At 55.7% G+C, this 21,700-nt stretch overlaps 1 protein-coding gene across 2 annotated transcripts in view; it reads right to left on the bottom strand.

Moving 5' to 3' along the window:
• The window catches only part of ECE1 (endothelin converting enzyme 1), a gene marked incomplete at its 5' end in the record, with an annotated part of 97,818 nt that overhangs the window by 31,366 nt on the left and 44,752 nt on the right, over nucleotides 1-21,700 (bottom strand). The window contains 3 exons of one of the 2 annotated variants that reach the window (XM_084874924.1): nucleotides 7,146-7,358; nucleotides 12,510-12,651; nucleotides 21,205-21,294. In XM_084874924.1, the coding sequence (XP_084731050.1) occupies nucleotides 7,146-7,358; nucleotides 12,510-12,651; nucleotides 21,205-21,294 (445 nt within the window). Of the gene's footprint in view, nucleotides 1-7,145; nucleotides 7,359-12,509; nucleotides 12,652-21,204; nucleotides 21,337-21,700 lie in introns of those variants that run through there. The other variant, XM_084874923.1, reaches the window with a different exon arrangement.

Below are 21,700 nucleotides of genomic sequence, written 5' to 3'. Positions count from 1 at the left end.
TGAGAGCACAGAGCCCAGTGTCTGCTGCCGACAAGGAAGGGCACAGCATCCAGGGGCCGAGAGGGTGAGGAGGAAGTGAGGCAGGTGGGGCAGAAAGGGACAGGAGTGAGGGTCCCACCAGGAGCCAGTGTTCATACCCCCGATTCCCTCTCTGGCCTGGTTGGGGCAGGAGCCCTGGGGAAAGAAAAGCCCCTCCCCTGCTCACCCTCCTCCTCAAGGGCACCTACCACCTGGCAGGACAAGAGCTGAAGGGAGATGGCCAGGTGGGGGAGGGGGGCCGCTGTTAACAGTGACCGGGGTGGGGCGGGGCCAAGTGGCAGCAGGAAAGGAGAGAGAGAGCAGTCAGTTCAGCATTCTGCCCAGGTTTCTTGGTCTGAGAAGTGGGATGCTACTGAGGTTCGGAAGGCTGGGTGGGGCGGGGGCGGGAGTGGAATGGCTGTCCAGATGCCTACTGCATCCGAGATGTCTATTAGGACCTCTCTCCGGGAGGGAGTTTACAGAGCCGCGTCTTGAATGACTTGGAGTCCAGATGGACCCTGGAATATATAGACATCTTCCACTTGGCGATGAGCCCAGACCACTCATTCGCGACAGGGGCAGTATTGCCCCCAAGGGGGAGAGGATTCGTTCTTAGGGGGTAGAAACAACTTACTATATATTTTTTTCCTAATATATTTTTATTGATTTCAGAGAGGAAGGGAGCGGGAGAGAGAAACAGAAACATCAATGATATGAGAGAGAATCACCTATCAGCTGCCTCCTGCACGTCCCACACTGGAGATCAAGCCCGAAACCTGGGCCTGTGCCCTGACCAGGAATCGAACCATTACCTTCTGGTTCATAGGTTGATGCTCAACCACTGAGCCACACCAGCCAGACCCAACTTGCTCTTTCTATGTGCACGTACGGTACGTAACGGGAATACAGCATATTTGTGGTATTCCACGTTTAGGAGGGGGCAATCCTGAAAAAGGTGGAGGAACACTGGCGGGCGGATCTGGGCCCTGCACCTCCCAGCTGCCTCCTGCTCCCGCTCCTCTCCCTCTCGCTCCCACGGTCCCGCCCCAGGGCCGCTGTGCTCACTGTTCCTCCTGCTTGCCACACTCTTCCCTTCACATCCACGGGGTCTGTTGGCTCACTAAGTTCAAGTTTCTGCTCCAATGTCCCCTCCTCAGAGAGCCCACCGCTTCTTCCCTCCTCCTCCCTGGCAGGCCCCACATGTTCTTTGCTTTTTTTTTTTTTTCTTTTGCTTTTTTTTTCAAAGCCCTAATTCTTCACATATTACTTATTTACTCATTTATTTGCTTATTGTTTGTCTCTCCTGCTGGAATGAACTTCCACAGGAAAAGACCGTCATATTCCTGACGCAATGTCTGGCACATAATCACTGAATGAATACAGAATCACTGAATGAATGAATGAATGAATGAGTGAGTGAATGAGTGAATGAGTGAATGAATAAATGAGTGCTCTGGGAGCTCCAAAGAAAAGGTGTCGACCACTTTGGCCCGAGGGAGGAGGCTTGGGTGCAAACTGAAAGGAGCCACAGACAGTTTCCTCTCTAGGGAAATCTTGGTTTCCTATAAGACACCCTATGGAAGGACCAGCAGGGAGGAATCCACAGGGCAGCTCCCAGGACTGAGTCAGGAGATGGAGGCCCCAGTGGAGACAATGTGGTAACCCAGGGCCAGGCACAGGGCTCCCAACTGCCTGGGTCCTTCCTCCTAGCGAACCAGAGTTCCAGAAACTTCCTCAGTCGCTCCCCCAAAGTCCCAGGGAGGAAAGACAGCACACCCTTTAGTCGTCCTGCTTCCCCCTCTGGGAGTTTATCCTGGCGCAGCCTCTCCCTCCCGCCTCGCTCCCCGGGAGGAGCACATGCCCAGGCAGCCGGGCGGCTGCAGAACGGAGGGTTTCTGGGGATTCTGGCTGGGAGCATGTGGGGCCCCCACTCCACATCAGAGCAGGCCCCGTGTTTGTCTTAGATAAACCCACAGACTCCGCTCCGACAATCCCAGCCCTCGGGAGGCCCCGCCCCCATCCTGTGAGGGGTTGTGGAGACCTGATAAAGGAGGTGCCTTTTGCTGCAGAAGAATCCAAAGAATAACAACACAGCCACCGTTTCCAGCGCCTACCTCAGGCCAGGCCCTGCGCCGAGACCTGTTCGCCAGCACCCCGGCACCCCGAGGTGCACGGATCACCTCCTGCCACGGAGCCTGCCTGGGGAAGCAGGGCGAATAAACGGGCAGCACGCTGGAACTGGGGCCCAGCATCGCCAGCCTCCCTGGGAAAACGAGCCGCTTCCTGTGTGTGGGCGGTGTGTGTGCATCTCGTCATAACAATCGCCCCCAGTGGGTGTTAGGGTCACGCCCCAGTGATAGGCAAGGGGTGAGGTAACCGGTCCAAGGTCACCCAAGTGAGTTCCCGAGGCTCTCTCCGCTTTCCCTGCCTTGCCTGCAGGCTGGACACCCCCTCCCACCCTCGGGGGTCAGGTCGTCCATCCGGCCATTTAACCGTCCCCCAGACGTGAGGGGAGGGCGGTGGCCGCGGTCATGGTCTTGGACAGAAAGCATTCCCTACGGGTTCCAGGCTACGCAGGAAGATGAAACTACATTAGACAGAAAATCCCGGGAAAATAAATCTGGACAAAAACACAAGAGCTGTCACAGGTGACAGGATTCACTGCCCAGTTACTGACATGGACAAAGTTAATGCCACAGGAATAACCCTGCATGTGTTTCTCAGGGAGACAGGTCAGGGGGAGGAGAAAGAAAGACCGCTAACGTTCTCTTTATGGAATCTGTATCGCCTGAGTGGTTACAACAGGCACGACTATTTTTTTTGCATGTATCACTCTCACAATATAAGGTGCAGTAAATATGACAGCTACGCAAAACGTACTTGTAGCGGAACCCGGGGAGGCCCTTTGGAAGCCATAAGGGAGGAATACGTTTGAGAAAAGTCTCGCAGGCCTGAAAGGGGGTGGGGGAGGCACTCTGGGTGGCAGAACAGTCTGTGCTAACAGCACACGCTGGCAAGCCCAGGGCAGGCCCAGCCGCGCGGCGATCCTTCCCCTGATAAAGGGAGGGCGCACTCTCGTCTCCTCGGAGGACAGCCCGAGCTGGCAGCTGGGTGGGCGGCAGCGTCTCACGGATGAGGCATCTGTCTCATGCCGCTGAGGTCACTGCCCTCCAGCCAGCAGACTGCAAGGACATGCCGTGGTGGCACTAGGCCTAGTTCAACCCACCTGCTACCCGTCTGCCTGGGTTTCCTCTGAGGGGCTGGGGTGAACTCACCGTCAGTCAGGGGAGGTCTGCCCAAGGTCACGTGCAAGCTGATCCTTACAGCTGCTCTGCGTGGCCAGCTGACAGTCCTCCCCGGCACTCTGCCTGTGCCCTCTCCTCCTTCCATCTGGGGAAGCTCACCCCAGGCCAGCTGGGACAGCCTGGTACCCCCCCCCCCCACAAACACCCCCCTGGCCTGGTCCACTCCCCACTGGCCTCAGCTCCCTCCTGAAGCCCGCTGGCTGACCCCTTTGTCTTGGGGAAGCTGAAACCAGCTTGGCCTGGAGCCCAAGAATGCACTGGCCCACGCTCCTGAATTTTTGTCACCCACTCACCTGTCTCCTGGCTGTTCAGGCATTGCCAGGTACCAAGGCCCGAAGGTGAAGGGCCGTTTCCAGCTAGTTCCCAGGAATGGGCCTGGGGGGCGAGGACCCCAGGATACACCTCCCGGGAAGCTCCTGGTCAGTGTGACATGGGGGTGGCCCCAGCTGCTGTGTTCGCCAGGCCTGGGCCAGGTCTCCCCGCCGCCTGGAGCTCAACCACACAGGAGCCTGAACCACTGTGGCCGCTCCGCAGCCTCCGCGGTAAAGGTGACTCAGCAGAGTCAGTGGAGAAAGCATGTGGGTTTGAGGCCTCTCAGCCCCAGGGCTGAACCCCAGCTCCCTCTTTTCCTAGGAAATACATTTCCTCTGTGTGTGTGAGCCTCACCCATAAAATGGGCAGATACAGCCTACGCCGTGGCTTTAATAAAATACAAGTAAACGGCTCAGCACGATGGTGGGCATGCCCTGGTACCTGGTGCATCCAGTGCTTCCGTAAGCAATCACAGGAGCAATAACTACTCTCAAACCCCAGGGAACCCCTAGGACGCCTCTCCCAGTGCTCTGAGCCAGTCCCCCTTCTAGGTGGAGAGCTGGGGCCCCGAGGGCGGAGCAGCCGCTCGGCAGTCACCCGCTGGCTAGGCAGAAGCCTGGGCAGGAAGCCACCTGCCACACCAGCAGGTGAGGGCACTTCCTCGGCGCCAGGCTCTGTGCTAAGCACGCTGACCCTCCCGTGCCAGTCAAACCTCTCAGGAACCTGGTGGGTGAGGGGGCATCATCACCCCCGTTTTACAGACAAGGAAACGGAGCTGGAGAGAAGCTGGTTCATCAGTTGGAGGCCACGCGGGTGAGAGGCTCGCATGCCAGGGCTGCCTGACCCCAAAACCCTGCAGTGCGGCCTCCTGACATCACCAGCGCCTGGACCAGGGCAGGGGCTTGAACACACAGCTCTGGCTGTTCCATGCCCAGCTCAGCGCAGCTCCCCACCCATACCTGACCTTCAGGGGCTGGGTGGATGGAAGGCCAGAGCCCAGGACTGCAGGCCACCCCTCATGGGCCCTGCCACATGGGGGTGGCCTCAGTCCTGACACAGACCCAAGGTCCTCCTGGTAAGAACCAGCCCCAGAACAGCAGGGTCAGGATCGCGGGCACCATACACAAGGGCCCGTTCTGGGCCCATTTGGGAAGTTAAAGGGCCCGCCCCTATGCCTTTCTGCCCTGTCCCCTCTCGGGGCTAACGGCTCCCCATCCTGACTGGCGGTGTGTCCTTGGTAAAGTTACCTAAGACTTCTAAGCCTCGGTTTCCTCATCTATAAAATGGGAAGCTCAGAGCCTACATCCCAGGGCCGCTGTGTGGACAAGGTGGGGCGGGGAAGGGGGTTAAAGAGACCGGTACCGCGCATAGCACGTAGCAGACACTGAGTCAACGTCGGTCTCTTTCTCTCTTTCCTTCATGCCCCCAGTGCTCTGAGCTGTCTGCCTGCAGGCTTCCTCCAAGGCGAGAAGGAAGCCACAACTGCCCCTTGTCCCCGAAGGAGGTGGTGTGGACAGGGGTAAAGACACAGGCCCGGAAGTCAGGCAAGTCCCAGCTCTGCCACCTTCCCCTCTATCTTGAGGATCTGTTTCTTTATTACCAAGCGCCTCCTCGCTTCTCGCCTGCAGGACCCAATGGGTGATATCTACAGAAACACCCCCGTACACGCTGAAGCGCTGTGCAAAGGGCAAGTGTGAAAAACAGTGACACCATCCTAAATGGAGCCTCCACAACGTGCCAGGCCGATTCAAACAAAGCACTGTGTATGTATACATTTTCCCCTTTAATTTTTATAACCGAAAGGAGGCATAGTTCCCATCGTACTGACGGGAGACGGAGCCCAGAGAGGTTGTGGAATTGACCCGAGATCACACAGCCAGAGGACGAGGCAGAATTCGAACCCATCTTGTCCTCTCGCCTGGACGATCCCCCTTTTTGGTTGACGGTGCTTGCCCAGCTCCTGGCTGTGTCTTTAGGTGCTGGGAAAGGGCGTCCCTGAGTTGTAGTCTGGCGACCACAGACAAACTGGCCTTTTAAGCTCCAGCTTCTGAAGTGAAAGGCACTTGGGTAGCATAAAGCAGGTGGGGTTAAAGAGACCGGTGCTGTCCCGACATACAGAGCAGCGAACCGTGTTCTGATCCTCAGGAACACAAGAAGGAGGCTGTGTTAGGAAGGGGGCTACTTAGGGGCCCTGCCCAGGAGCTGCCGGAGGCCAGGAAGGAGTGGTGGGTGGGTTTCACCCAGCGGCGGCGGCAGCGCCCCCTGGGGTGGGAAAGAAAGGAAAGGTCTCCTTTCATCTAAAAGGCACAGTTGCTGCCCTGGCCAGGTAGCTCAGTTGGTTAGAACATTGTCTCAATACCCCAAGGTTGCAGGTTTGATCCCCGGTTAGGGCACATCGAAGAAACAACCAATGAATGCATAAATAATTGGGACAACAAATTCATGTTTCTCTCTCTCAAATCAATTAAGATATTTAAAAATAATTTTAAGTTAAAAGACACAGTTGCCTGAAATTCATAACCGTCAAATTAGAATCTTTTATCTTTTAGAAAACTTTCCCACCAGGAGGTTTCTGGCCCTTTTGAGATTTGTCCCCTTTTAGACAGCTTCTTCTATTTTACCTACTTTCAAAAATTGTATTGTATTTTACCTACTTTTGAGTATCTTGAGGGTTGGTTATTTTTAAACTTAATATGTATCTGTCAAATCTAAGTTCTCTTACTGATGGATTAACTGGCTGGCTTTTCATGATCTAATCTCTCCCACCATTTGGGGGCCCCAGGATGGGGTCAGCAAGAGAGAGAGAGATGATGGCCAAGATTTCGGTTGCTAAGGGGTTCAAGCCAGGACCTCTGTATGTCACAGCACTTGCGTATCATGATTTAACGCTGAGGACGGCCCCAACGGGCAGTTAACTCAACACACATTATCTAGGGATACAGCTGCAAACAAGACAGACATGGGATTCCAATCTAAGCATAAAACCATCAACACCAAGGTCGACTAGAGGCGCTGAAGGCCTCACACGGGAGCAAAGAGAACTTTGGCTAGAGGCTTATCAATGATCAGGAGGCCAAGGAAGGCTGCTGCCTCAATGAGTAACTCTCAGATAAACTGTTAGGACTTTTATCTGCTCACAACCTTAAAATCAGCCTTGATTCCTTTCACTCACAACTTGCAAAAAAAAATCAGTCAAAACTAGTCAACAGCTGAGTTGCAGCTTGAAGTCACAAAAGCAAAGAACACGCTGCTAGTTTTTGTGCACCTACTATGTGCACACATGCCGTGCTAACACTTTACAGACTCTGCAGTTGGGGTATGATTAGTCCTGCCGTACAGATGAAGAAACTGAGGCTCAGAGATAAGTGACTTCGGCACACAAGTGATAGGACAGGCATCCTAACCACTTTCACGTACTCCAAAGCCTCTCTCTTCCCCTCCAACCAAGCTCCTCCGTTGACTGGCCTGGTTAGGTAGGTCCTGCTGACGGCCCCCCTGCAGGATGCTTACCGAGGAGGTGCTTGATGATGGCTTGGTTGTGCTCCCAGAGGTTGCTGAATGTCCCCCAGCGCGAGTGGCCGTCAGGAACGGGGTTGGTTTTGATCCAGCCGCCGCAGGCATAGGTGAAGAAGTCCTGGCAGGGGTCCACCCTGGGGTCCATGGAACTCAAGATGGAGCTGGTCACTGAGACGCAGGCCTGGCTGAGGCACACCGGCGGCGCTCCTGGCAGGGGACAAGCACAGGGGGCCAGTGAAGGGCAGGCAGGAGGAGGCTGCAGGAGTCTCTGGTGCCAGCCCTGGTGCGCCACGCCCCACTCTGGTCCTGACCAAACAGATGACGAGTTGGATGGTCCATAGACTCCTCCCGAGAAATGATCTCAGTAGATTCTCTATTTCTTGGCTTATAAAATAAGACTTCGCTTCAGCTGCCTAAAATCCTTTCTATAGCTTAAAAGATTTTACAAGTCTTTCCCTCTGCAAATATTCACTGACTTTTTATTGTTCCCTGGTGTTCAGCAAACTCATTCATTTGTTCAACAAGATAATGACTGAGTACCTTTCAGGTTCTTGCTGAGCGCAGTGTGTGTGTGTGTGTGTGTGTGTGTGTGTGTGTATGTGTGTGTGTGTGGTGAGGGATATGAAAGGTGTAGTCCTTTCCTTCAAGAGCTAGTAAGTTAGTTGGGGATACACATCATAAAGGAAAAGTCAAAAGACCACAGTGGGAGAAACATCTATCATTCATTCTACAAACACGGGCTGAGTGTACTTAGTATGTGCCACACGGGAAGTACAGACTCTATGGTGCCGGGACTCAGGAAGAAGGAAGACTTTCAAGAATAGAAGGAACTATAAAAAATCATTCCCACTGAACACGAGGCAAGAGGGTGACCTCACTGAATCCTCAAAAGAACCAAAACCGAAACAACCCTGAGATCATTTTGCGTAAGGCCATTTTCGCAGAGGAAACGGAGGCACAGAGAAGCTAAGCACCCTGCTTAGTGGCCAACGGGATCTGAAGCCCACCCTCTCCCTGTCTGCTCTGGGCCTAGAAGGGACCTTTCCTGGTGAGGGGTGGCCTAAGGAGGGACAGCAGTTGGTACATACAGGTGGGCAGCGGGCAGGGCTGCAAATCCTACAAGTGCCCCCAAAACACCATGAGCAGAGAAGTCAGCTTCCTCTGAGCTGGTTCTCACAAACGTGGGCAGAGGGCTGTCCGAAGGCCAAGGGCAAGAGGAGCGGGCCGAACCCCCGCCTCAAGTTCCATCCGCGGGCTCTAAGCAAAGGAACCGAACTGTGGGCGGCCTCAGCGGTGACCCAGCCCGAGGTAGCGAGGGGAAGCTGACTACAGGAGACAGAGGCCGAGGTCCAGGCTGGTGACTAAGAACAGGCCCCGCGGAATTGTCTGTTGACACAGCTGTGCCGGCAACAAGAGGGACTGTTTCCTATCGCAGCTCTGCGCCGGGTACTTCACGCACATTCGTGATCGCATGCAGGCCTCAGGACAAGCCTCAGATACAGGCGTCACGGCCCGGTTAAAGATGAGGAAACTGAGGCTCTGAGCGAGAGGGGGGGACAAGGTCACGCAGCTGCAGGCAGAGCAAGACTGAACCCAGCCCGTCCTGCTGCAGCAACTCCATGGCAGGGGGTTCTGGCCGGGGGTTCCCACTTTCCCTCGCTGCCTCTTTGCCGGGAACATGGGGTGGATGGGGGGCAGCGGGGCTACTACGACCTCTGGTGAGTTCATCTCCCCCCTCCACAGGGAGGAGTGAGGCAGGGCAGCACTGTGAGCTCAGACCGGGTTCAATTCCCAGCTTCTGCTTCTGGCTGTGGGCCTCGCACACGTGACCTCCTCTCTTGTAGCCTCAGTTTCTCCATCTAGAAACGAGGGGAACAGCAGGACCAGTTTCACAGAGATGATGCAATGACCTCAGGGCCGGGCACGGGACTCAGCTCGCTCGGGTCTTAGGGTGCCAGGCTCCCAGGCCGATCTTTAGAGAGGAGAAAAGAAGGCACCGGTTGGCCGGGGCAGAGTCACCTCACCCGGAAACAGACTGCCCACCGGGTTGAGTGGCCTGTAGGTGTCTAACATCTTCTAAAAATGCAAAGGCCTCCGGGTCGAGCAAGGGCTCGGAGGAGCTGTGCAACAGCCCAAAAATCAGGGTGACTTTATTTTGAGGTAATTGCTTGTTTTTTTGAGATGCCTATACAACAATTAAAAATTATTGAGCCATTAGGCATGAAAACAGAGGAGAAAACGGTAGGAACCTGTCTAGATCATCTTAAGCAAAGTTGCCCCACTGCCCACCAGGGAAGGCACTGGAATCTTTACGGGAGTTGGCGGGGGGGGGGGGGGGGGGGGGGCGCGCGGGAGGGGGGGTAATTTCCGTGTGGTTTGAAAAAGCCTATTCACTATTATGATATAAGAGGAAAATAATACTTATTGTTTTTGTACAACCAACTACAGGAAGTAAAGCCTGACCAACTCTTGGCTGCTGGGAATGCCCAGAAGTCAGCGTGAGAGGGTGATCCTCAGAGAGCAAGATCCACCAGTGTGTGTGTGTGTGTGTGTGTGTGTGTGTGTGTGTGAGAGAGAGAGAGAGAGAGAGAGAGATAGATTTGTAGTTATCAAAAGGGGACTTGGTTTAAAACAAGGTAAGAAACCAGTTCCCAGGAATGGCCCGAGTTAATAGCACTTTAAGCACCTATTCTGCTAGGCACAGGGCAAGGTCCCTAGGTGGTGCTTAAGCAATCAGCTTTGATAATTTAACTATTTGATGGTTTGTAGGTCCTTTGCCAACCAACCATTCCATTATGCATATTTGATTAATTAATGCATATTTGATTAATTAATTGCTTTATGCATATTTGATTAATTAATTGCTTCCTCATCTGATGTCAAGGTCAATACTCAAGGCTCCATCTCCTTGGGGAAACCTTCCCAGACCCTCATCCCTCTCTGGCTGCCTGGCTGTTGAGATCTGATCACAGACTAAGGGGTGTCATGGCCGTCTCCCTGTCTACCTCCCCCACTGGAATGTGAGCTGGAGGGGAGGGCAGCATCTGATGTGCTTTTATATTTCCTTTGCTCAGCATTGTACTTAGCACCTAACACTGTCCAATACATATTTGATGAACGAATGAATGAATGAATGAGCGAGCTTTGTCCAGCACTTGGTCACCACCTGTAGGAGTAGAAAGTATTTCTTCCCTTTAGGATGGGCATCATCACTCAACAGAGCAGGTCCCAGGCACTTGTCTGGACAGTACCTGCCTCCACACTGAGTCTGTGCTGCTACTGCTGTTTGTAAAGCACCTGCACGTTTCTAGAAGGGAGGGTGCAGCAGGAAGGTGGATAAATATGTATTTAAGAGCCCAGACATAACTTATAGGTGGGTCTTTCAGAACGTACAGAGAATTTGCTTTGTCTGGCCTTATGTTTGCTCAGATGTGGCCGGTGTCAGCACCTGCTGCTGGGTAATGAGGTTACAGTCAATATCCGGGGTGGCCACTGCTTTCCCAGGCCTGGGCAGCTAACGAAAACACATGGATTGGCTTATGGGTCACCTGATCCTGACCCAGCTCCACCCAGAGTTCCTTTCACCCAGGTCCAGGCTGGGAAAACCCTGCTACGTCCCTGAGAAGGCTGGGATGGAGGCAGAAACAGGATTCTTTCCTGGGGGCCCCTCTGCAGCCCGATCACAAGGAGCCACCCTCTGGGAGTCCCCTCTGGTTTCTGGTGGGGAAACATCTTGGGAACTCCTGGGCCAGTCTCAGGGTGACACTGGCTGCGGGAGCCTCGCCTGCTCCCCAGGTACAGAGCCAGGAGCTGGGCAGAGGAGGGTGGGCAGAGTCCACATTACCTGGCAGAGTGTTCTGAACCGAAGCTGATATTTAGGCAAGATTAGTGCCTCAAGCAAGATGGCGGCTACAGGACAAGAGTGACTGGTAGCGAAAGGCTGTTCCCAGCTTTTCCTCCTTCTTGTCCATTGTGTCCTTTATTTATTCAATTTGCAAACGACCTTCACACCTATGGCAGTGCAGGCATTATGCTAACTAAGTATATATGCTTAAGAGCATGGACATCTTTAATCAAATGTGCATGAAGCTCCTGGCGAATGAATGAATGAATGAATGAATGAGTGAACATAACTTGATACAGGAGGGATTAGGTGAGACTCAGATAAGTCCTGCCCTCTCTCCAGGCCCCCAAACCTTTTTCTCACCCCAGTCCAGCAGGGCCACCAGGAGGGCCAGCACCCTCGCAGTGGACAAGGCCCAGCGAAGCCTGGGTGGCCACCCCCAGATCCTGAAAAGGTTCACAATCTCTCTGATGGGATGAGCGACCAGGTGACCAAGTCTGTGGGGTTGGGCCCTCAGGTCAACCGAGGCTGTTCAACAAAGTGGAGAATCTGCCCCCGGAAGGCGAGGCGCTGGGGCCCAGGGAGTGAGAGGCCTTGAGACCAGCTGGACTCCCCACCCTCTCCAGCTCCATAAACGCCGACTGAACATCGAGTCTGTGTGAGGCACTGGGCTGGGTGCTCTCAGCCACAGAGAACCAGCCTGGGGCCCCGCACAATCACATCGCTACACAAGATAGGACAGTGGGATGCGACTACAGAGGCCAGCTGGGTCACGGGAGGACAGCTTTTCGGGGAGTCCCCACACTGGTGCGCCCAGATTACAAAGGGAGGCAGAGCCTGGGCTCTGGGGCCCAAGGGCCTGTGGTTGAATTCCACTTCCCTGTCCCCCCTGTATAACCTCGGGCAAGTCGCTGCCTCAGCTTCCTCATACGGAAACTGGGGCCACCAGTAACCACACCTCCCGGGGCTGCTGTCAGGGGGAGGAAATGAGACGACTCTAAAGATGAGGTGCGGCATTCGCATGAACAGGATTAAGTAAATGGAAGTCATGATGGCTGTTTTCTTGGGACTAAGGATGGCAGGCAATGCCAGCCCGGGTGTCTCACCAGCCCACATACCCTAACGACAGCAGCACCCACCGCTGAGGTTAAGGGGTCCTGGCAGGCACCAAGTCCATGTACACGTGACCTCTAACCCTCCAAGCCACCCCCAGACTGGGCACCATTGTCCCTATTCAAGTGGAGAAGACACAAACTCTGGGAGATGGAGTGCCCTGTCCGAGGCTATCCTACAGCTCTAAGTTGCTGGGCTGGGATTTAGACTCATGACCTCTGGACACGGAAACCTTTATGCCACCTCATACCACCCACCCTCCAGGTCTCAGCGACCAGAGTCTGCCAGCTGTGGCTCCCTCTGGGGCCTCGGGGGCCAGTCCCAGGGGGGCCCCTTGCACAGGTGGACAGAGCTGAGGGTAGGGATGCGTCAAGCCCACAGTGAAACCCAGAGGCACCTACTTGTCCGGTACTGGATGCTCAGCACGGCCACACAGGCCACCAGTCCCGCCGCCAGGAGCGCCACCAGCACCACCAGCCGCTTCTCCGCCTGGGTCCGCTCGGCCCAGCATCTCTGGCCGCTCCGGGAGCTGTGGAAGTTCACCTGCAGGGAGGCAGGCAGGAGGGGTGGGGAGGGCATGAGCCCAGGGCCCCCCCTCCCCAGGAGGAAGGGGCTCCGAGGCAGGCCCAGGCCCCGGGGAGACATCGGGGTGGCCCTCTGCCTCAGGGGTGGTCCGGTTCCCACGGCCTGGGTCCTAATCCAGGACAGGAACCGCCAGCCACCCTGCTCGGCAGCTCCGATTTGCTCCTGAACTTCAGAGAGCCAAGTAGCTCAGCCCAGCTGGGCTTGTGTGTTTTTTTGAGTCACCCGATATGGGCAGAAGGAAAAAAAAACACACACAGCTTTCCCCTGCTTTTCCAGTAAGGAGCTCAGAAAAGGACAGGATGTTTGGACTTGCAGGCATCCAGCGGGTGGCCAGCTTGGCTCTCTCCGAGGCCCAGCACCGTCTGGCTGGGACAATACGCCACAAGGCGGGCGCCACCCCAGCTCCCACACCCCAGGATTGTGGGCGCCCTGAGCTCACTGACTCCCCACCGCCCCACCAGGGCTGTTACTAGTTCTCCTTTCACAAAAGAGGACGTGAAAGTCCCGAGAGGGAAGACCCTGCCCTCATTGCACAGCCCAATGGGCGGCGTGGGATCTGACCCCGCGTGTGCAGATTCTGGGGCCACCGGCGGGTCAGAGATTTGCATTTTGGGAAGATGTCAGGAGAGGCGCCATGGAGAAATAGCCTCAAAGGGAGGAAAAATGTGCCCAGCCCCACAGCCTACACAGGAAGGGAGGCACAATGAGAGGAAGTGGAGGGCGTGGTGGGGCCCTCGGGGGCCCCCCTCCGTTCCAGGAGGTACTTTGGGCAAAGGCGAGGGCCACAGTGCAGGAGGGGGCCCCCTGAAGGCGGGGTCACTTGGTTCAGTGACCTCATGGCTGTGTGCCAACAGCTGAGCACCAGCTCAGGGCCATGGTGGAACCATGGAGAGGAAGACAGACTCCCTCCGTTCAGGGGCTCACAGCCCAGAAGAGAGGCAGATAGACACAGACTGGGTGGGCAGGGGAGGCTTCCCGGAGGTGGGGACGCCTGGGTGGGGCCTTGAAGAATAAGTAGGAGCTGGTCAGGTGAGTGGGGGAGGGAACTGGAGAGTGGCAAGGCCAAGATCCAAAGGGGCACCTTGTGAGATGGTTTAATATATATACATTTTTTTTTAGAGAGAGAGGAAGGGAGAGGGATAGAGAGATTGAAACATCGATAAGAGAGAAACATCGATCAGCTGCCTCCTGCACACCCCATACCGGGGATGTGCCCACAACCAAGGTGGGAATCGAACCTGGGACCCTGGAGTCTGCAGACCGACGCTCTATCCACTGAGCCAAACCGGCCAGGGCCTGTAAGCTGGTTTAAAGAATGCAAACTGGAGTGACAAGATTGGGCCTGCCCTTTGGAAAGGCCCAGGTGAAGGGAGCAAGGCTCGGCGGCAGAGACACCCGCAGCCTGCCAGGAGTGGGGAGGCAAAGGAGTCGCCAGGGGAGATGGGGGGCCCCAGGCTCCGACCTGCAAGTGCCCCACCAACAGCCAGGCCACGCCAGGGCCTCACACCGGCCCTGGGGGACCTCAGGCGGGTCACCCGGGAACGGAAGGGCGCTGAGTGGCCTCCTGGTCACCGCTGGGCATTTTCTGGCCAGGAAATGACGAGGAATGGCCGCACCAGAGAAAGAGGAACACACGAACTTCTCGTGAAAGGAAAACTGGTTTCTGAAAACGAGAAAAGGAACTTGGGGCCCAGTCACAGTTTCCACGGAGATCCAGGAGGCTCAGAAGCCGAAGCAGATGCACCAGTGGGGGAGGGGGGCCGCCCTCTAACCTCCTTTCAGAACCTTTCTGAAAGGCGAGAAAAGAAAATTCTGACCACGGTGCTACCATGAAGGTCACACCGGGCTGGGAGGCCTGGTGCGGAGACAGAGCCTGGGATGATGCTGACACGTCCGTGCACCGGGAGGTGACCAGATCTTCCCGCTTTTGGCGGGACAGTCCCGAATTTTAACAATTTTTACCCGAGTCCCGCGGTGTTTTAAAAAAAAGCCCCGATTTCCAAAAAGCAGAACGCGGGAAAAATTGTTAAAAGTCGGGACTGTCCCGCCCAAACCGGGATGATCTGGTCGCCTTAGTAGAGGTGCCTCTGCCCAGGCATCCATTTTCTCACAGCTCACCTTGTATTCAGAGGGGCCCCGAAGGATACGTGACATCTATTCTCCGTCTCCCTGCTGTCCTGCCCCTGGGCTTGTGCCACATTCTGCGTCCTGCTCAAGGCCCCTCTGTGCCCCACGATCAAGGCTCAGCCCGTTCACGGCTTAGCTCGTGGGGGAGGCGTGCGAGGCAGAGGCAGGGAGCGCCGTGCCAGATGCAGGCTCTCAAAAGCCGGGGAGCACAGGCAGCGAGCGGAGGGAGCGGGAAACCTGCCCTTAGGTGGACAGAGCAAAGGCGGGACAGGCGGGGAGTCTGAGGAGGTGCAGGGCGAGGAGAAACGAAAGGAACCGAGTGGGGGAGGAAAGGGGAAAAAAGAGTAACAAGGTGGCTACTATCTGAGTGCTTCCTGAGTGCCTGGCACTGGGTTGATCCCACTTTGTTGCTAGATGATGCTATCCTCCCTGAGAGCAGGTGTGAGCATTAGGTCAGAAGGAACATGAGACGTGGCGGCGGTGGAGGAGGGAGGCGGCGAGAGAGGCCACCTCTCACCGGAACCCACAGCCTCTGCTGAGGGCTGTGCTGCCCCAGGAGCAGAGTCGAGCTGAGCCTCTCTGCTTAATGACAAGCATACAGACAGTGTTCACGGTAAAAATCCAATAAGAATTCAGTCAGAATTAAATTAGAAAGTCACGGTGCCAGGCAGACACGGCACCTGGAATTTGAAAATAGGGTTTTTGACTTCTGTCACGGTCTTCGCTGGACTTGTACTGCCCGGCTGAGGGCCTCTTGGCTTCTGGACCAGCCCTATCCCATCTCGGAGGGTGGAAGGAATTCAGAGGCATCCCTGGGGCAGAAGTCACCTGGAGGCACGGGGCCCCGGTCGGGAGACCCCTCCAGGAGGGCTGTCCCATTCCTGGGGGTAAAGCTGAGCTGCTGGCCAGTCCTTCTCCCGGCCGAGGCCCCGGGTTCCTGCCCCGCCTCCTTCAGAGAACCCGGCAAGATGGTTCACAGCCAGGGGAGCATGCACATGTTTCTCAGGCTGCTCTGGGAAAGGAGGGCTTGTCAATCACCAGTCTGCGGTGGCGGCTGGCAGGGGAGGAGTGTTAGCGGCAGGCGGCCCACTCCACCTTGGGTACGTGACCGTCGGCCCCGGTGCAGAGCGGATGCTCAGATGATGGAGCTGAGAATCGCTGTGAATGCTCCGCTAGTCGGTGGGCTCCCCATCCCACTTATTGCCGGGTGGGACAGAGAGAGAATGAGACAGAGGAAAAGGAGGCCCTCGAAAGAGAGAGGCAAAGAGGGAGACAGAAGGAGAGACGGGCAGAGCCAGAGAGATAGACGGGAGTAAGAGGAGCAGCCGAGCCGTGCGGGCCAGGTTCCCAGGGTTTCCACAGCCAAGGGAACAAAGCCCTGATGAGGGATAAAGATTCGGTTACAGAAGCTTACGGCCAGAACGGGTTCTGCAGGCAGCTGTGCGGGCACGGACAGGCCACCGCTGCCCGGGGCCCCGGAGACAGGCCAGCAGCAGGAGTGGGCGGCGGGCAAAGCCCGCTTTTCAGACCAAGCAGGGGGTCAGGAGGGATGGCGGTGGCTGAACCACCACCAAACCCCCGACGACCTGGGCTCCACGGAGCAGAAAAGAGGCGTCGGTCTGGCCAAGGGCTTGGCAGGGAGCCCACCCCCCGCAGCCCAAGAGCTCGGCCACCCTCTGAGGCCTGGCAGAGCGGCCAGGCTGCCTGCCCCGGAGCCAGCCTTTCAGAACAGACAGACCATGACAGCTGGGCCCTGGGTGGCACTCTGCCTCCGTGAGGGTGTTAGGCTGGGGAGGTGTCTTCTAGAAGTTTCCGTATGGCAGACTTCTAGCGAGGACACTGAGGCCAGCCTGGAGCAAAACTGTAAGTCCTCTGGTCCTCCCCATCTCTACTCTGAGCCCCACCCAGTCCCCAGCTCCCAAGCCTGACCCTTCCAGTGACTGAGAACAGCTTACAGGAGCACCTGTTGTAGGAGACAGGCCTTGCATCTTAGACAGAAATCGAAGTCTGGCATCCAGAGAAGCTCTCTCCAGCTGCCTGTGCTTCCAAGAAGGAATACCAGGATGCCAGTGGAGCAAGAGAAAAGGTTGCCCTGGACTTTATTAAGACCCCACAGGCGTCCCTGGGCAGCCTCTGGGCCTTGGTCCCCTATCTTTAAAATGAGTGCGCTGGCCCGGCCCACATGGCCCAGTGGTTGAGCATCAACCTAAGAACCAGGAGGTCACGGTTCGATTCCCGGTCAGGGCACAGGCCCGGTTTGCGGGCTCGATCCCCATGTGGGGATGTGCAGGAAGAAGCCAATCGATGATTCTCTCTCATCATAGATGTTTCTAGCTCTCTCTCCCTCTCCTTTACTCTCTGAAATAAATAAAAATATTTTGTAAAATGAGTACACTGGAGGAGGTCCCAGGTCTGACCACCACAGATTCTAGAACAACTCTAAGGCCAAGAGTGTGAGTCCCTCACAGGTGGGTGGAGTTGAAACATCTTTCAAAGTCTGGAGTGGGACTGCCCCTGAAGTAGGTGGCAGGGGGGGAAAAAAATAAAAAAAGCGAAAACCACTAAGAGTTAAATGTAAAATATAAGTATTTTAAAAAGCCTTTCTTTTTTGGTGTGAAAAAACGAATTTTTAGAAGTCACTGGATGAGTTTTAAAGGTTTTGGTAAACGGCCATGGCTCTCCCGTTGAGGCTGAGGAGTAGCGCTGGCTTTCTCGCTTTAAGCCGCAGACAGGGAGTGCGCGGGGGAGGGGAGGCCGGCCGCCGTCGGAGCGGAGCACAGGCTCCCAGAGAACAGCTCCTCTATGCAGGGCATCACGGAGACATCACGCCCGGTGAGTTTCGATGCTGCTGCTGAGAACAGCCACATCCATTGCTGTGCCCTATACAAAGGCTGTCCTTACACTGTCTCACGTCAGCCTTTGCAACAGCGCTGAGAGGCGGATTAATAATGTTAACTCCACCTTGCACAAAAATAAAAAATAAAAATAAAAAAGCTGTCTAAGTGAGTTGCTTCCAGGTCTGAGGGCCCATGAGGGGCAAGGCCGGGGCTCCGGGTCAGAGCCAGCTGACTGTGAATTCTGCACGCCGGCCACAGTGACTGATTTTGGGGACTCACAATGAATTTGTGACTGAGATGTGAGGTAAAGGAAAAGTAAACCCCTTTCAGATGAGGTACAGGGAGAAGTTGGCTCCGGCTAAAGTCAACATTTCGTTGGTGTATTCAGTAATGGAGGTGCCAAGTTTGGCTGAAAGATGCGAGTGTTCATTGGCCAGTATCCGCATCAGTCACTGGAGTCGGTAGAACCAATGGGCTCCAAAGTCTTGAAAAACCAAGTAGCTTATTTTTATAGCTGCCTGTCAAGAGAGGAAGATTCGGGAGGACCGGGTCCATTTTAAAAAGCCTAAACGGGAGGGTACAGTTGTGTTTCTAGAAAACAACTCATAGGAAATTATCCAAAAGGCTAAAAGAGGGTCAACAGTAGTGTTACAGCCGAAACTGGTTTGGCTCAATGAATAGAGAGAGTGTCAGCCTACGGGTTGAAAGGTCCCGGGTTCGATTCCAGTCAAGGGCATGTACCTTGGTTGTGGGCACAGCCCCGGTAGGGGGTGTGCAGGAGGCAGCTGATCAATGTTTCTAACTCTCTCTCTTTCCCTTCATCTCTGTAAAAAGTCAATAAAATATATTTTAAAAACAAACAAACAAAAAACCCAGTAGTGTTACAGTGTTTGGGCCTATTGTCCAACTATAGTGATTGACCGTATTTTTATACATTGGTGCCAAGAGGTATTATGGTTTTTAATAAAAATACACTTTTTATTGATTTTTAGAGACAGAGAAAGGGAGGAGAAAGAGAAACAACGATGTGAAAGTGAAACATCGATCTGCTGCCTCCTGTAAGCCCCCAACTCGGGATTGAGCCCCAAACCCAGGCATGTGCCCTGACTGGGAATTGAACTGGCAACCTTTCCGTGCAAGGATGATGCTCAACCAACTGAGCCACACTGGTCAGGCAGAGGTACTATGTTTTGTAATGGCAGCATGTTTTGGAGGTTTTTAACAACCTCCAAAGAGAAAAATGCTTATTCAGTGGCATTCAATGAGAAAAGCAGGATGCAACTTTGTATCTTCAACTATGTTTAAAAATACATACATGCAAATATAAATAACCAGAAGTGGTTATCTGTGAGCAGTGGGATTACTGTTTATTTTTAAATCTTTTTTTTTAATACTGGATTCCCCTCTACCTCCCACAAATGAGCATGTAAAGTCGATATACTGGGGGAAAAAACCCAATGACTAAATACATAAAATTAGTCCTAGCCAGCTTGGCTCAGTGGGTAGAGCATCGGCCCTGAGGACTGAAGGGTCCCAGGTTCGATTCCGGTCAAAGGCATATACCTTGGTTGCAGGTTCCCCGGGCCCTGGTTGGGGTGCATGCAGGAGGCAACCAATAATGTGCCTCTCCATGTTTCCTTCTGTCTCTCCCTCTCCCTTCTACTCTCTCTAAAAATCAATGGAAAAATATCCTCGGGTGAGGATTTACAACAACAAAAAAATCCCAAAAGACAAAAACCATAAAATCCATAGAAACCTCTGCTTTGTCAAAGGCGGGTGGGTAGATTCTCGAGTCTCAGGAGAAAAAGCATCGGATTGGGGCGGTTGTGGATGCTTAAGGCAAGCCAGACTGGGTACCCACAGAAATGCCCCGAATCCCTGGGGCAACTTTTCCGGCTTTTCCTGTATACCAGGGGTCCTCAAACTTTTTAAAGTGGGGGCCAGATCACGGTCCCTCAGAGAGCTGGAGGGCCGGACTATATGAACTACTAATTCCTACTGTAATACCTCGGCTGCGCTCACTGCCCAAAAAACCTGGCGGGCCGGATCAGACTCCTCTGCGGGCCGCATGTGGCCCGTGGGCCGTAGTTTGAAGACCCCTGCATACGGAGGGAGCAACGCATCCCGTTTGGTGTAGGGCACTAATACTGCACTCCAACCCACAAGACATCTCTGCGACCACTGGAATCTCCCTGATCTCTCCAGCCTCAGCTTTACCGTGTGCAATATGGCCACAGGGGCGCTTCCCTCATAGGTCATAGAAGCAACCATCGTAGCAGGCCCGTCCTGTGCGTTACGCCCGCCCATTTTACAGATGAGGAAGTTGTGGTTTAAAGGGAGAGTAAGCAGCTCCCCCAAGACCTTGAGAATGGAGTCAGAACTTAAACCTGAGCCCCCGGCTTCAGGGACAGAGCTGCCTTCAACTCAGGCCAGGCAGCCGGGGGTGGGGGTGGGGGACGCACTCCGTGACCTGGAAAGGGCCGTACCCACGTGGGCTGCCATTGTGACGGTAACACCACGGCACATTAGTTTGTTGTGCATTCCACATGCTTTTGTGCTGATATATTTAGGACCTGCCGTGGAAGATGAGACTGAAGAGATTGCTGATTAGATTCTGTTTTGATTGGTGAAGGAAAAAGTGCCTGCCACAGGAATCTCATTTCCGGCGGGATTTAGCCTCTGAAGAAGTGTCCGCGGAGAGGAGGCGCTGGACGGACTGGGTTTGATTTCTCGCTCCCAGGTTCCTGGCTCTGGGACCCCCAGAGCAGGCTTCCCTCGCGGAGCCTCAGCTCCCTCGCGGGGAAGTGGGAAAAGTCACCCCCACAGCTCCTGGGGTGGCCCCGACGGGAAAGGAGGAGGATGTAGGTAAGGGCAGGGTCATGAGTTCGGGTCTCCGGGACCTATCTAACCAGCTTGGAGGAAAGACAGGCCCCGCAGGGAAGGAGCGGAAAGCAGCCCTGCTCACCGCTGAGCCACAGACAGGGAGGTGGTGAAGACCCGCTGCTGAGAAGTGGCAGGGAAAGGGGGCAGAAGATGGTACCCCGCCCCCCATCCTTCAGGTATTTGGGTGGAAAGAGGAAGAACAGAGTAAGCTACCAGACAGGGTGACCAACTGCCAGGGTGCCCAGGGCCGAGAGGGGGCGGGGGGTATGCCGGCAGTTTTAGACGCTGCCAGTCACACAGGCTGTGTGGTCCAGGGGAGCCCGGCAGGGCCGGGAACGGCCTCCCCTGTGAAAGGGAACGGGACCAGCTCAGCTCGGAGGGCAGGGGCAGTGCGGGCTTCACCTCTGCCACCCGGGCCGTAGTTCCCCAGCTGGCGGGGAGGATTCTGGAGGATTCGGGAAGGCAGAGCTGGTGAGGGGAGGCTGGTGGGCCCCGGGGCTCACTTCTGCCCCAGAAAGGCTCTGGGCCCCTCTGGGGCAGGCAGGATGGGGCGGAGGTGCGCGGGAGCGGGAGGATGGAGGGGGGGGGGGAGAAGGGGAACCCCAGTGCGCATGCCCAGTCCCCCCCACCCCGCGGGGGCGTCTCCCGGGGGCCGGGCTCCTACCTGCAGGCCGTTCGGGTACCCGTCGCCGCCCTCGGAGAGGGAGTCCACCAAGTCCTCCTCGTCCAGCGTGGCCCGCTTGTAGGTCGACATCTGCAAGGCCAAGTGCAGCACGGACTCCCTCAGCGCCTCCATGGCTCTCACCCCGAATGGGGAAGCGGCCGGGCGCGCGGCTGCCACCGCCGCTGCCGCCTCCACTGCCACCACCGCCACCACCGCCTCCGCCGCGCCCCGCCCCGGCCGGGGCACCGGACCAGCCCACCGCCAGCCCGCCGGGGAGGGTCCCGCCTCCCAGCACCCCGCACCCAGCGCTTCTGCAACTCCGCCCTCAGCCCAGAGCCCTCATCCCCAGCGCCCGCAGCGCTGCGCCCCGAGAAGCGGGGTCCCTGCCGCCGCCGTCGCTGCGCGCCCGGCAGGTCCGGGCGGGCTGGGCTGCGGGCCCGGCATTGCGCCACCTTCGCGGGCGGAGCCAGGTCAGTGCACAGCTCAGGTCCCCTCC

Source organism: Pipistrellus hanaki, assembly GCF_964339955.1.
Source record: "Pipistrellus hanaki genome assembly, chromosome: 2".
Taxonomy (NCBI): Eukaryota; Metazoa; Chordata; class Mammalia; order Chiroptera; family Vespertilionidae; genus Pipistrellus; species Pipistrellus hanaki.
Note: the sequence above shows the minus strand (reverse complement) of the source record. Positions and strands in the feature narration are given on the sequence as shown.